General features: G+C 50.1%; 1 protein-coding gene across 2 annotated transcripts; it reads right to left on the bottom strand.

Moving 5' to 3' along the window:
* Positions 1-4,483: 4,483 nt before the first annotated feature.
* On the bottom strand, positions 4,484-15,074 carry LOC101531661 (H-2 class I histocompatibility antigen, Q10 alpha chain-like). Of its 2 annotated transcripts, none has more exons than XM_036497579.2 (8): positions 14,977-15,074; positions 11,246-11,353; positions 9,569-9,829; positions 8,285-8,560; positions 5,942-6,214; positions 5,734-5,838; positions 5,413-5,442; positions 4,484-5,186 (listed from the first exon to the last, which is right to left on the bottom strand). In XM_036497579.2, exons 2-8 carry the CDS (start codon positions 11,292-11,294, stop codon positions 5,173-5,175), a joined length of 1,008 nt encoding a protein of 335 aa, XP_036353472.2. In that variant the 5' UTR covers positions 11,295-11,353; positions 14,977-15,074; the 3' UTR covers positions 4,484-5,172. The 2 variants fall into 2 exon arrangements, with proteins under 2 accessions (XP_036353472.2, XP_058512250.1); XM_058656267.1 differs by having other exon boundaries at positions 5,734-5,866.
* Positions 15,075-15,476: the final 402 nt, after the last annotated feature.

A 15,476-nucleotide genomic window follows, 5' to 3' on the forward strand; every position in this document is an offset into this window, starting at 1 on the left:
AACAGGTTACTTGCTGGCCTTCTGTCCAGCCACAGGTAAATAAGTATTACAAATCATTCTTTTGCATTCTTGACTGTAAACTGTTCTGGCAGTGAGTGCCTCCATCATTACATTTATCTTTTAATTTTTTTTTTTAATTTTTTCTTGAAAAGGCTGAGTTAGCAGGGAAGAGGAGAGAGGTCTTCCATCCTGCTGGTTCCCTTCCCACATGGCAGCAATGACTGGAGGTGGGCCTGTGCGGTGTTAGGAGCTTCCTCTGGTGCTCCCACGTGGGTGCAGGAGTCCTTGGGCTAGCTTCCCCTGTCTTTCCAGATAAGCAAAGAGCTGGTTCAGAAGTGGAGCAGCTGGGACTTGAACCTGCATCCATATGGAATGAGAAAGCTGCAGGCAGAGATTTAGAGTACTACGCCACTGCCCAGGGTTGGACGTGAGGAAGGGGACAGAGGGGGAGCTGTCAACCATTTTTTTTTCATTGATTACATTGTATTATGTGACACAGTTTTATAGGCACTGGGATTCCCCCTACCTCTCCCCAAACCCCCCCAGCCCTGCTCCATGGTGGATTCCTCCACCCTGTTGCATTACCACAGTTCAAATTCAGTAGAGATTCTTTCATTGCAAGCATCTACCAGGCATAAAGTCCAGCATCTTATTGTCCAAATAAGTTCATCAGTTTCTTGGGGAGACCGTCTGGTCTGAAGGTAGAGCCGGCAGAGTAGTTTTGATATTTCTACAGATCTGAATTGCTGCCACTCTCACCACTCCAAGCACAATGCGGTCGTTGGAGAATCCACTGATTGACACAGTCCATTGTAGAGTCTCCGTTTGCCCAGCATTTTCATTACCAACATATAGCTGAGGTGGTTGATTGACTTGTTCTGTCCTCTGTCATTTGATGGTTAGGGTTCTGAGTCCGGAAGCTCGATTGGGGGGAATCCCCAAAGAAACTTTCTCTGAGGTGTTCCCAGACCAGATTCTTGTATGTACAGGCAAGAACCGGGCCCGGCACAGTCCATTGCCCCGATCAGCTGGTGTCAACCATTTTTTAAAGGTGTGGGGATAGAGACACAGATGTTAATAGTCCTAATATCTATGTGAAACAGAATTATATATTCACTTGTTTGTAATGTATTTGTGATAATATTTGTTTGTCCTAAGCAGTAGCCCTAGTTTCTCACTTGTGGAATGAGACTGGGAATAACTGACATTGCAGTAGGAAGGAGTGAACAAAGCTGCCCATAACCCAGCTGGCAGAGCGACGGCCGCAAGGCCTAGAGAGCATGTGTTGGAATACCAGGCTGTGGTTTAGATTTTAGCAGAGTAGCTGTGAGCAAAACCCACAAGCACTTTGCCTTTTGTTTGTTATTCTTATTTACCAATTTTTTCATTTGACATTCTACGGCAGAGGATGGGAAACTGACGAGAGAAAACTGAGGCAGGTTGCTCTTCCATGTACATTAAAGTCAAAATTTTTCAGTCCGTGGAATCAGCGTGACTGCTGTCCCACACTAATCCTCCGCTTGCAAGATTCCTCGATTCTCTTCCACACAGGACCTTGATGTGCACTGTTCTTTTTGCCTTCTCACTTCCCTTTCCATAGTTAAATCTACTTTCCCTTGGGATCCCAGCTCAGGTTGTTCCTCAGGGAAGCTATCTGTGACCCTCAGGGCTGGGTCAGGTTTCATGCCGTCCCAGTGACCTACTGATGCTCGGCTTGGTTCCTGGTTGAATCCTCTCAAGGCTCTTGTACGTAAGCTGGATAGTAACAAGTAAGGATGCTTCAGGAAGAAAGATCACATGGTCCAGAGGTTTGGGAGGGTTGCCTTTGAGAGGGAAGGTGAGACATTAACATCCAAGGGAGTAGGACATTTGCTGCAAAGAAATTAGGATTTTATTTTATTTACCTTTTTTAAGATTTATTTCTTTTATTGGAAAGGCAGATGTACAGAGGAGGAGAGACAGAGAGAAAAATCTTCCCTCTGATGATTCACTCCCCAAGTGGCCGCAACAGCCAGTGCTGCGCTGATCCAAAGCCAGGAGCCAGGAACTTCTTTCTGGGTCTCCCATACAGGTGCAGAGACCCAAGGCCTTGGGCTGTCCTCGACTTCTTTCCTAGGCCACAAGCAGGGAGCTGGCTGGGAAGTGGAGCCGCCGGGATTAGAACCAGCGCCCTTATGGGATCCCAGCGCATTCAAGGCGGGGACCTTAACCGTTACGCTATCACACGGGGCCCAGGATTTTATTTTGAAATCCAGTTAAATCTCTAAGAGATTGGTTATCACTTTTAATTCATCTGTTCTCCATCCTATCCCTTTTACCCAGAGTCTAGTCACACCACTTCATTCTTGAGGCCTAAAGAGTAGAACAGGATAGAACCCAGCGCAGTAGCCTAGCAGCTAAAGTTCTAGTCTTACATGTGCTAGGATCCCGTATGGGTGCCAGTTTGTGTCCCAGCGGCCCCACTTCCCATCCAGCTCCCTGCTTGTGGCCTAGGAAAGCAGTTGAGTAAAGTCCCTGGGTCAAAGGCACATATGTGTCTAGCTTTATGTTTAAACCTTGGAATTAAACTCCCCTGCTCTTCAGGCATTTTTCTGGAACAAGTTGGGTTGGACCAGATGGGGTTACTAGGGAAGTGCTAACCATGCGTGGAGCCCCTGGCTGAAGTTCAGTGTGAAAGATCATAGCTTGAGAAGCAAGAGTACAGCTGCAGATCTCTCCTTGGTTTCCCTGGGAGAAGTCCAGACCAACCCACCTCTCCACCTCCTGGTTTCCTTTACAGAACTCAGTCCTGGGAGGGGGGACAAGCTCTCTTTCTCTAAGGTTCCCTGAACCTTGTAAACCAGGCCCACTGAATCAAAAAAATGCATAAAAATTGCCAGTCTAAGGCCTTTAATTGCCCCAGCAAGACCCAATCATAGCGAATGGGGTTGAAATGGTTTAGGAAAGGTCAACCCTAAATTTGGAGGTCTGTGGAGGAACCAGTCATTATAGAAGAGGAGCACAGAATTTAATACCAATGCAGACTGAGACTGGCTAGCTGGATGCCTCTGTCCACCCACTGCTGCACCAGTGGAGGTCTGGCGCTGGCACGAGAGGACCTTGACATGCCATCTGGGACCCGGGAGTCCCCGGGGTTCTCCTGAGCATTCACACCTCCCACCTCGTTCCTCGCATCCAGTTTTGCTCTACAGCTAGCTAGACAACTGTGCTTATGTCAGGAATAAATAAAACACGATTATTAATACAAAACCTTATGAATACAGGCCCACAATTCCTTACCTGAAACGCTTGGAGTCAAACCTATTTCAGAACTTAGAATTCTTTGGTCTTTAAAAAAGCACCAAGCTGAGGATGTTGATCATGACGGAACACTGTTGGAGAGCCTGGGTCTATATAGCCTATAATTAAATATGGCAATATTTCTGTGGCAAATTCTACAAAGGCACATAAAGGAGGTAAATAATGAGTATGAATAACCTCACTTCAGGCTAAGTCAGGTCAGGTTTTGATGTCAAACTTAGGCTCAATCCCTGCTTTTAGATTTCAGAATCGGAGGTAGGGTACTGCGGACTTGTACTTACCTGCCCATTTATAGCATGGCAGGGTTGCCACTGAAGCTTTGATGCGGTGACCCAGTGCCCAGCTTCCAGCCAGACCATGAAGCAGCTGTGGGACTCTGATCAGCTATCAGCTTCTACAGGCTGTAGGTTCCTCATTGCACAAGATTAATTCTTGTACACTGGTGTTCTATGAGAATTACATACCTAGGACCTTTCTTGGTATGTGATGAGGACAACGGGCAGAGAATGCAATAGTCATGTGTTACTGAGATGGGCATTTAAGACACATTCTTGGATAAAACCAGACCTCAGCCCACTGCTGAGGCCCCCAGCACAAGCTGAAACTTTCCCCAGGAAGTTCCCAACAGGGAGGTTTCCATTACATGTTGGATCCAGGAGGCTTTCCATTGGATGGATAGAAAAAAAGGCAGAGGGTGTCCTAGTCTTATGTCCACTGTCCACTGAAATCCAACAGTTTGAACAGAGCATCGCCCGGTGCTCTGGCTTTTCTATGCCAGTCCTGGCTTTCTGCCTACGAGGCATGGACTGTAACTGCCTGCTGACTAATCAGAAACGTGTGGTCCCAGGAGATGTTTGGTTCGCAGAGGAGACAGGAGCTTTCTGCTGTGCTGACGAGACAGGGCAAGCGAGCTAGGCCTCCCTCAGGTCAAACACCTAACAAGTGTTTCCACAGGACACAGAAAAAACAGACTTAAAAAACATTATTGTAAAAACTAACAAGAGTTTAATATAAAAATTCAAACTATTCAAAAAGACTGGAAGAAAATTACAAGTGTGTAGTCCATCCTCCGGCTGCCCGTAGGGTGACGGAGAGTCTCAAGGCATCTGTCCTTGTGAGCTGCTTCTCACTTAAGCCAGGACATTCACAACCCCCACACTCATATTTTCACACAAGTCCCATGTCCTGTTCTTTCTTAGCCTCTGCGGTTCTCACGTTGGGTAAGTGGTGCCCAGAGGATGGCCAAACTGACAGGGTACCTGTGAAGCTCAAGTTGATGTACAGCTATGTGAAATCATTCTGCCAGTTGTCAAGAGTGAAATAGGTCCCAGGAATAGCAGTTCCTCACCCCATCCCCCAAACAGGAAATGGTTAGAACTGGAAAGTCAGCCAACTCATCTCGGCGTGCAAACTGCTGCTGCCTTCAGCAAGGCTCGGGGAGGAGGAATGTTGTTTGCAGACAGATCTTCCGTCTGCTGGTTCACTCCCCAAGCGGCCACAATGGCCGGAGTTGTGCCAATCCGGAGCCAGGAGCTTACTCCAGGTCTCCCACATGGGTGCAGGTCCCAAGGCTTTGGGCCATCCTCGACTGCTTTCCCAGGCCACAAGCAGGGAGCTGGATGGGAAGTGGAGCCGCCAGGATACAAACTGGCGCCCACATGCGATTCCAGCATGTGCAAGGTGGGGATTTAGCCACTAGGCTATCATGCTGGACCCAGGGTGGGCCTTTTGGGCTCAGATCACACCTGTTACCCAGCCAACATAGGTGTTTCCAGGCCACCAAGGCAAACCACAAAACAATCCCTTGACCTGGTAAAGTGAACTTGTCAGTGGAGAAATTAAGCAGCTCCTGTTCTTGTTGGGCATTGACATTCATGGATCTTGGCCTGTGAGAGAACAAAAGGAGAAATGGCATCAACCTCTCTGTCTCTGCCCATGCTGGCATCTGCTGGGGAAGGACAAAATGATAGAAAAACGTGGAAAAGAGATAAACCAAGGCTAGATACAAGAAAAGCCCCCAGCCTACCATCCCACTGCCATCTTTGGTTCTAAAGTGTCTCAGCCATACTTGGGGGCACCTGGGAATTCTCAGCCCACCCATGCCGCACTTACCTGGGGCTTGCTCATAAGGCTTCTTACAAACTGTGGGGAGAAAGAATACAAAAGAATGTAAGTAACAGACAGATGAGGTGGCTCCAGATCCTCAGTTTCCCTTTCCTCCACCCTTCCCAAGGCAAGGCCAGTGGTTTCACTGTGATTCAAAAGGCATGGGCTGAGGGCTTTTCCATAGATGGGACAGGGGGCCTAGCCTTAACAGAAACTGTGCCCCCAAAGCAGGAAATAGTTCTGGCTGTGGGTTAGAGCAGAGAATGACTCCCTACCGGGATAGACCAGACAAGAAGACCTCCCACAACTTGTTTCTTCCCCACCTACCTTGAGGACATGTTTTGTAGCATATTATAGACATGGCTACCAGTATGATGAAGACAGCAACGGAGACTGTGAGGATTATAATGGTAGCGAACCAAGATGGTGGTTCTAAAGAGAGCAGAGAATAGGGGTCTCCCTTAAACCATGACACTGTGTCCGGGTACCCTCTGCAATCCCTCCTTGCCTTCTCCCACCTAAGCCAGCTACTTACCCCAGGCCATGGTGAGTGTATAGTTCAGGCCAGAATGTTGCACATGGCAGCTGTACTGGGCCTCATTTCCGGCAGGCACTTGAATAGCCACCCATGTCTGGTAGGTGCCATCGCCACTGGGGCGAGTTTCCACATGCTCAGTCTCCAAGGTCAGCTCCTTTCCATCCAGCCACCAGCTCAATAAGATATCCCTTGGATAGAAACCCAGGGCCCAGCACCTCAGTGTTGCTCTGTCCTGAGTCCTGTGCTTTGTTATCTGCACCATGGGAGGTTCTGCAGAGATAGGAAGAGGAATACTGGTGAGCAGCCCCTCTCTACCCATCCCTACTCTCCCCTAGTGCCTCACCCTGTTGCCTCTGTCACAATCCTGGGCTGGAGGACATGGGACTCTCTCCACAGAGGATGTGGAAGACCCACGGCCACCATAGCAAAGAGGCACTGTCCTGAGTAATCTCATGAGGTGTGTGGCCTAGTCTCCCCGAACTCAGGGAGAAGTCTATAGAAACTCTGTTATTCTCATAGAAATTCTAGATTCCCCCGCCCCGTCCCATGACTCCCTGACTCAGTAGAACATTCCTAATAAGATTATACAGAGAGGAGATACAGAGAGAAAGAGCTTCCATGCTCTGGTTCACTCCCCAAGTGGGCACAACAGCCAGAGCTGAGCTGATCTGAAGCCCGGAGCTGGAAACTTTTCTGGGTCTACTACCTGTGGGTGCAGGGTCTCAAGGCTTTAGGACACCCTCTACTGTTTTCCCAGGCCACAAGCAGGGAGCTGGATGGGAAGTGGAGAAACTGTAACACAAACCAGCACATATATGGCATCCCGGTGCGTGCAAGACGAAGATTTAGCCACTAGGCTACCGTATTGGACCAGTTGTTTTTATTTGTTTGTTTGTTTGTTTTAAGACTTGTTTATTTTTATTGGAAAGCCAGATCTAATTTACAGAGAGAAAGAGGGACAGAGAGAAAGATCTTCGATCTTCTGGTTTACTCCCCAAGTGGCCACAGTGGCTGGAACTGAGTTGATCCAAAGCCAGGAGCTAAGAGCTCCTTTTTGATTTCCCATGCAGACACAGGGTCCCAAGGCCTTGGGCCACCCTCTGGTGCCTCCCCAGGCCACAAGCAGGGAGTTGGGTGGGAAGTGGAGCTGCCGGGACGTGAAAGGGTGCCTATATGGGATTTCAGCACTGGCAAGGCGAGATTTTAGCCATTGAGCCATCATACCAAGTCCAGGAGTGGTTGTTTTAAGTGAAGGCACTGGGTGGGTTTCGTGTGGGCTTGCATCAGGCCGCTTGAGTGTGAAGCTCTCTTTGCCCCTGCATAGCTGCATAGTCCTAGAGAGGCCCTGGAACTCTCTGTCCCTCAAAGCTTATTGGGGATCCTGTCTAGGTTGTGATAATTACTGAACCAATCCAAGAGAAGGGCACTGAATGACGTCTGGTGCTGAGTGAGAACTCAGCAGTCAGTGATGTCACACAGTGTTATAACTCCAGCTCAGGAAGGCTCAGGCAGATTTGCAGTCCCTGTTACTGGATGAAGACACTAAGGCACAGAAAGGTCAGGTAACTCTTACAAGGTCACACAGCAGGCACGTTCTGAGCTGGGATTTGGATCTGAAAGGTCGGGTTCTCCTATCTGAGCTCTGAACTGTGTGTGTGCTCTTGAAGTCACACCATCTCCTAACGTTATCTGTCCCATCCATTCCATCCCTTAATCCACAGATGTTCACAAACGCAGGCCACTGTGATCTGGCTTTTTCCCAGTCTCCATGACCACTGCCACTCCAAAGGCCTCCCCCCTCAGCAGTCCTGAGCACCCCGCTTTCTCTGTGTGCCACTCAGACCTTGCATCTCCACCTCTTGGGGTTGGGAGCCATGCAGGCTGCACGTGGAGTCCAGGGAACATGTTCAGAATAAGGGATATGTAAACGGCTCCAGCTCCATGGCTGCCTGGAATGACCTGGCGTTTATTTCTCAAAGGACAGTCTCATAGCACAGTCAATTCCAATGAGCTTCAGAAATGATTTACAGGTGAAGGATGTGAGGCTCAGAATCTGGGGGTTCATTACCAAGGCCAGTCTGTGAGTCAAAGGAGACTCCAGAACGATTCCCTCCACTTCCCATGGTGTAGTGATCTGAGGTCTGGGCTTTTCGCGGCCCACCCCTTCCTGAGGAAGCTGTTTGCTAATTTGCCAACCTTCTAGGCTGTGATCAGCTCATCTGAGTTTAGATACAGCCCAACCTCCTCCCTCGCAGGCTTCTCTGCCAATGGGCATGGCTCTCCTGAGTTGGGTGCGGAGGGGTCACTCTTGGCTTTGCATTGGCCCTGATGAGGTCTTACCTTTCCGGGTGAGGCTCTGGCCTCCCAGCTCCAGGTACCTGTGCAGGGAGGTGAGGCAAAGGCCTTCTAGGTAGGCCTTGTCATACTCGGCATAGCAGTGCTCCATCTCCCACCAGCTCTTTGTTCTTATGGCCACTGGCTCGGCTGACACCCAGCTCAGCGTCTCCATATCCAGCGACAGGTGGTCGTGCCCATCGAAGCCAAATTGCCAGAAGCTTCTAGAACTGCCATCTTCATTGATCTCACAGCCAAACATGCGCTGAGCACTGTGTATGCCTGTACACGCGGGCAAGGAGGCCCTAGTCACCACGGGAGCAGAGACCTTGAAAGCTGAAAGGGGCTTGCCCCACCCCCCAAGGATCTCCAAGGCTAGGGGAAGTGATCAGCAGGGCCTGAGTGTTTGAAACATGGACCCTCGGTAATTGCCATGAACAGTCAGGTCTGAGAAACCCACCATTCTCCCGTTTCCTCACCGAGGAAAAACATCTATGTTAATGATTATAAGAACATCATTATTTTATTATCTATTAAAAAAGAGAGAGAGAGAACTGGGTTATCTATGCGGGTCAGATCCTCTGAATGCTAAGACTGAGACATGACCCATTTCAGAGATTTTTAACGTGAACTCCACTGAGCCTGCTGATTTCCCAGGGGCCCCGGGCTGGGTTCGGACACATGCCCCAGGCACAGCCCTTCTGCGCCTCCTCCTCTCCTCCTGAGACCTTGGCTGGCCATTTAGGTGTGTCAGCTAAAGCAGGAGGAACAACTCATCCTGGTTGTGCTCATGAACAAGCTGAGTGCCACAGAGTGCTCCCGGAACAGCAGCCGCAGTCCCAGCAAGGGCACGAGCCGATGTGCTGCCAAGATGAAGACAGAGGCTGGAAGCAATGCCCCTTCCCCCCTCGCTCACATTGGGAAGAACAGGCGTCCTTGCCTATGTTCTTACCCGTGCTGAGCTATCTGCTTATTTCATTCCATCTCTATGGATTTGAGGGACTCTGGGGAGGCATGATTTGAAGAAACTAGGGCAGGAAACTACCGGGGCAGGAAAAAGCCTCCCTTGGTCTGCTGAAGGCTGGAATTATGGGTAGCCCAGGGCAGGCATCGTAAGTCCAATAGCTCTGCAGGATTTGTGACAACCTACTGTAAGGTTCTGCTCTAGTTGTGCGTCAGGAGTGTACCAGGAAGGCATGCCTCTTTTCCCTGGAGGATGGACGTAACTGCCTAGGGCGGAGGGAGGTTAGCAAGCAGATGAGGCCAAGAAAGAGAGCCTGCTGCGCTTACCACTGCTCTGGTTGTAGAAGCCCATCACCGTCCACATCTCCACCTGTTGTACCTTCTCCCAGGCCTTCTGCTTCTGGGTCTCTGTCTCCCAGTACTGGGCAGCCACGGGGTCCATCCACGCAGCCTGAGGCTCAGCTTTGCCTGTACGACTGTCATACCGGATGAAAGGCTGGTCGTCCACATAACCCACAGCCAGAAACTCAGGGAGGTCTGGGCCAGGCTCTGACAGGGCCAGGTAGTGATAGTGGAGAGAGTGGGTCCCTGTGGAAACATGGAAATGGTCTGAAGTCTGAGTGGGTGGGGTAGAAACTTTCCCAGAGAGTAGCTGTTGTAGCACAGTGCGTAATATTTCTACCCGCAATACTATCACATGTGGGAGCTGGTTGGAATCCTGACTGCTGCATTTCAAATCCAGCTCCCTAAATTACCTAGGAAAGAAATGGAACATGACCCAAGCTTTTGGACCTCTGTACCAATGTGGGAGACCCAGATCCAGCTCCTGGCTCCTGGCTCCGGTCTGGCCCAGGCTGCTCACTGTAGCCATTTGGGGAGTGAACCAGCAGATGGAAGAGCTCTTTGTATATCCCCCCACCTATCTCTACAGAGAATTACAACTCTGCCTTTCAAATATATATATATTTCAAAGATCAAGAAATGGAGATTTTAGCAAAATGAAAAGAGAGTGCAAAAGGCTTGACAGAGGAGCGAGTGCTTACTGCTTTACGGATACAGTTTCAGCTTGGGAAGAGGGAAAAGCCCTGAAAATGGAGTGATGATGGTTGCATAGCAGTATCAAAGTACTTATTGTCACAGAATTACATACCTAAAATAGTTAAATAGTAAGTTTTGTATGATGTCTATTTTACCACAATGAAAAAGGGCATTCAGATAGCTAAAATAGCTAATCACATGGAAGCTAAAGTCTATTTAATTTTTTTTTAAAGATTTATTATTATTGAAAAGCCGGATATACAGAGAGGAGGAGAGACAGAGAGGAAGATCTTCCATCTGATGTTTCACTCCCCAAGTGAGCCGCAACGGGCCTGTGCTGCGCCGATCCAAAGCCGGGAACCAGGAACCTCTTCCAGGTCTCCCACACGAGTGCAGGGTCCCAAAGCATTGGGCCATCCTCCACTGCTTTCCCAGGCCACAAGCAGAGAGCTGGATGGGAAGTGGAGCTGCCGGGACTAGAACCGGCGCCCATATGGGATCCTGGGGCGTTCAAGGCGAGGACTTTAGCCGCCAGGCCACGCCTCCGGGCCCAAGTCTATTTAATATTAAAGTCTATTTAATATTTTAAAAATGTGGGACCCTGCACCTGCGTGGGAGACCTGGAGGAAGTTCCTGGCTCCTGGCTTCAGATCGGCGCAGCTCCAGCCACTGTAGCCATTTGGGGAGTGAGTCATCGGACAGAAGATATTCCTCTCTGTCTCTCCTCCTCTATATATATTTGGCTTTGCAATAAAAATAAATAAAATCTTTAAAAAAAAAATGAAAGGGGAGGAGCCAGGCCTCTGGGGTCTAGATCTAGCGTCCTGACACCTGATGGAAACTGTGGTTTCTGTCTTCTACTCCACGACTGTCTAAAAGATTCCAGATATGAACACATCCTGCTGTAGACAGGCAGCCACTAACCACCACCATCCTGCCTCTTGTCCAGCAGACAGCAGGGCTTACCTCCAGGCCAGGCCTTCTTTTCTAACTTCAGATTAGCCAGTTCTGCCATCACCTTCTTTGCAAAGTGAGATGGGCCATCAGCCACCACGGGAAGTCCCCATGGGCTCTCTGCAAGGGGAGAAACAGGGAAAGATAGCATGAATCTCAATGCAAAACCATCCAGTGCATCCTTGTAAATGAAACTGGCAGGTATGCTCAACAGGAACAAGGATGGGGGAGCCCCACTTCACGTATCACTGGAAAGCTCCCCTGCCTGCAGCAGACAGCGGGCCTGCAATTTGGGCCTCTGGACCTGGCCTCATCCTTGTGTTTGTATGTGGCAGTCCCATCATCCCAAGATCCCCAGTGCAGGCCTAAAACCACAGATAATAAGGTTATTTAAAAAAAAAAAAAAGATTTAGGGCCCGGCGTGGTGGCCTAGTGGCTAAAGTCCTCGCCTTCAACAAGCTGGGATCCCATATGAGCACCGGTTCTAATCCCAGTGGTTCCACTTCCCATCCAGCTCCCTGTTTGTGGCCTGGGAAAGCAGACAAGGATGGTGCAAAACCTTGTGACCCTGCACCCGCATGGGACAACTGGATGAAGCTCTAGGCTCCTGGCTTCAGATTGGCGCAGCTGCAGCCATTGTGGTCACTTAGGGAGTGAATCATCAGACAGAAGCTCTTCCTCTGTCTCTCTTCCTCTCTGTAAATCTGACTTTGCAATAATAAAATAAAATAAACCTTTAAAAAAAAGATTATTTTCTTGGAAAGGCAGACTTACAGAGAGAAGGAGAGACAGAGAGAAAGACAGGCAGGGGCTTGATGGGAAACGGAGCAGCTGGACATGAGCCAGTGCCCATATGGGATCCTGAACCAGCAAGGCAAGGATTTTGCCACTAGGCTATAGCGCCAGGCCCTATAGAGTAGTCTGAAAAAAATTTTTTTTGTATATGGGGTGGCACGATGGTTCAACTGGCTAATCCTCCTCCTACAAGCAACAGCATCCCGTAGGGGCAGGACTTTGTGTCCAGACTGCTCTGTCTCTGATTAATCTCCCTGTTTGTGGCCTGGGAAAGCAGTGGGGTAGAGCCCAAAGTCTTGGGACCCTGCATCTGTGTGGGAGACCTGGAAGAGGCTCCCGGTCTCAGATCAGCTCAGTGTTCCATCTCTCCATCTGACAATTTTTTTAAAAATCCTAAAAAAATAATTTTTTTTGGAAATCTAAAGTTACAGAGATCTTCCATCCACTGGTTCACTTCCAAATGGCTGTAATGGCCAGAGCTGAGCTGATCCTTAGCTGGGAGCCAGGAGCTTCTTCTGGGTCTCCCACATGAGTGTAGGGTCCCAAGGACTTGGGCCATTCTCTGCTGCTCTTAGCAAGGATCCGGATCCGAAGCGGAGCAGCTGAAACTCGAACTGATGCCTACATGGGTGCTCATGCTGGCAGGCAGATTAGCGTGGCTCACCACTGTGCTGGCCCCAATTTACAATGTCCTGAGAGGTTCCTGGCACTGTGGAGCAAGCACAGTAGGTGAAGTCAGCACTTGGGGCATGGATATTGGAGTGCCTTGGATGGAGTTGCACCTGCTCTTCCAAGCTAGCTTCCTGCTTCTGCCCACCGGGGAGGCAGCTGACCATGTCAGGACTTACACCTTCCGTGAGGTTGTAACAGACACTGAAAACGGAAGACCTCACTCTCTCCCATTTCTCTCCCTCAGCTTCTGTCTCTCCGTGTTGTTCTGCCTTTCAAACAAATAAAAATAAAATGCGTGCATTTTTTAAAACTCTTAAAATTCCTGGCCTGGCATGGAAGCCTAGCAGTTGGAGTCCTTTCTTGTACACGCCGGGGTCCCATATGGACGCTGGTTCTAATCCCGGCATCTCCACTTCCCATCCAGCTCCCTTCTTGTGGCCTGGGAAAGCAGTCGAGGATGGCCCAAAGTCTTGGGACCCTGCACCCAGGGGAAGAAGCTCCTGGCTTCTGGTTTTGGATCGGCTCAGCTGTTGCGGCCAATGGGGGCACCTGGGGAGTGAAACATCAGATGGATGATCTTCCTCCCTGTCTCTCCTCCTCTATATATCTGACTCCCCCCTCCCCCGCAAAAAAAAAAAAAAAAAAAAAAAAAACTGAAAATTCCAACTCAAGAAAAAAACAATTTGCAGTGCTGCCACCTAGTGTCAGCCCCCCGTTTAGTCATTTATGTATGCACTGCTGGCCGTCCGTTTGGCAAAGGATTTGGCTGACCTCATACGGAAAAATGTTCAGGAAAAAAAGTGCATCCGCTCTTAACATTTCCTGTTATTGCTAAAGAGAAGAGTATAACAACTATTAACATGGTATTTATATTGTAGTCTATACTATAAATATTATAGATAATCTACAGAGAAGGGTGCTTGTAGAGTATGTGCATATACTACCTGCTTTATGTAAGAGCTTTGAGAGTTGCTGGATCTCGGTATTTCAAGGGAGGCAGGATTTCTGTAACCTATCTCCCAGCGAAATGGCTGGGAGCCAAAAAGGCTTCTTACACGTGAAGTAATTCGGACAGACTGACTTAAGGGACATCAGCAGTTACTCCTGATATGGTGGCAACACAGCATCTCTGCTGTGAGGTAGCGGGTGTCCTGGGGTGTGGTGAGGATTTTCAAATGGTTATGCCAGCACCTCTGTGCAGAACTGAAATTAAGAAAGAAACGAGGGCCCGGCGCGATAGCCTAGAGGCTAAAGTCCTCGCCTTACAAGCCCCAGCATCCCATATGGGTGCCGGTTCTAATCCTGGCAGCTCCACTTCCCATCTAGCTCCCTGCTTGTGGCCTGGGAAAACAGGAGAGGACGGCCCAAAGCTTTGGGACTCTGCACCTGCGTGGGAGACCTGGAGGAGGTTCCTGGCTTCGGATTGGCTCACAGCCAATGCTGTGCCGATCTGAAGCCAGTAGCCAGGAACTTCCCAATTGAGCGCAATGGCCAGTGCTTCCTCCAGTTCTCCCACGTGGGTGCAGGGTCCCAAAGCATTGGGCCATCCTCGACTGCTTTTCCAGGCCACAAGCAGGAGCTGGATGGGAAGTGGAGCTGCTGGGATTAGAACCGGCGCCCATATGGGATCCCGGTGCGTTCAAGGCGAGGACTTTAGCCACTAGTCTTCGCTGCCGGACCCAAATAAATCTTAAAAAAAAAAAGAAGAAGAAAGAAGAAAGGAAATTCCAGGCCAAGTCAGAGAACTTCCCCCTTCTGAGCACTCCACCCACTTGTCCCCCCTCACCAGGAGCCAGGAACTTCCCCCCTCACCTGCTTCCTCCCCACTCCCTTCCCCACATTTCAAGGAATGCAAAGTGCTGAGGGGAACTCTGGGACAGGGAACCAGGAAGAGCCCCAGCTCGGGGCTAGGCGGAGGAAGGATGAACTGCTCACCCTTACACCTGTTCTTATCCCCACCCCACCACCTTCCATCTAAGCTGAAATAGTGGCTTCCTGGAAGGCCAAGGCGACTGCCCATGCCAGCCTAGGTGACCCCGGAAAGCTCTGGTATTGGCTGCATCAAGTTCAGGGAGAACTGCTCACCCCGATCCATATGACTCAGTGGGGGTCCCTCAGATCCGTGACTGACTTTCACCGGCACTGCGGAGCCAGCTACCCTCAGCAGTTTCCTCCTCCTCCTTCCCTGCCTCCACCCGCGCTCCTCTGGGACAGGGGTGCCGTCTTCAGCCCTCAGGACACACCCTCTCCCCCATCTTTCGCCATCCACCCCTCACCTGCTGCCCGCTCTTGCAGCAAAAGCAGGAACAGCAGCGTCGGCTGCAGGATGCCGGTGCGCCAGGGGCGCCTCTGTCGCCGGGCCGCCAGTTTGACGCGCTGCAGGACCGTGCGCTCTGCGTCTGAAGAGAATCTTCACCTCACTTACGCGGAAGGAGACTCGATTGCTTTCGGTTCTTCTACCCGGATAGCTTTCGGTGCTTCTGCGCTTCGGCCTCCTTTGTGCCCCTCCGCCCCCTGGCGTCCGCTTGCAGTTCCCTAACGACCAGCGGAACTGGCAGGGGTGCAGGTGGGTGTCAGAGAAACAAAAAGTGTCCCATGGGGTGATCACAGCCCACCCTTCTTCGAGGCAGTCTCCTCCACTGGGTCCTGGAAGGGGGAAAACCAAGAAAACCACGAAGCCACGAATGTAGATAACTGTGAAATTCTGTGGCTTAAATGCCTAGTCACAGCTTCCTGCAGTGGAACCGAGGCTACTGCTTTGGGGATCTTGTTTGTA

This window comes from Ochotona princeps, chromosome 28, assembly GCF_030435755.1.
Source record: "Ochotona princeps isolate mOchPri1 chromosome 28, mOchPri1.hap1, whole genome shotgun sequence".
Taxonomy (NCBI): domain Eukaryota; kingdom Metazoa; phylum Chordata; class Mammalia; order Lagomorpha; family Ochotonidae; genus Ochotona; species Ochotona princeps.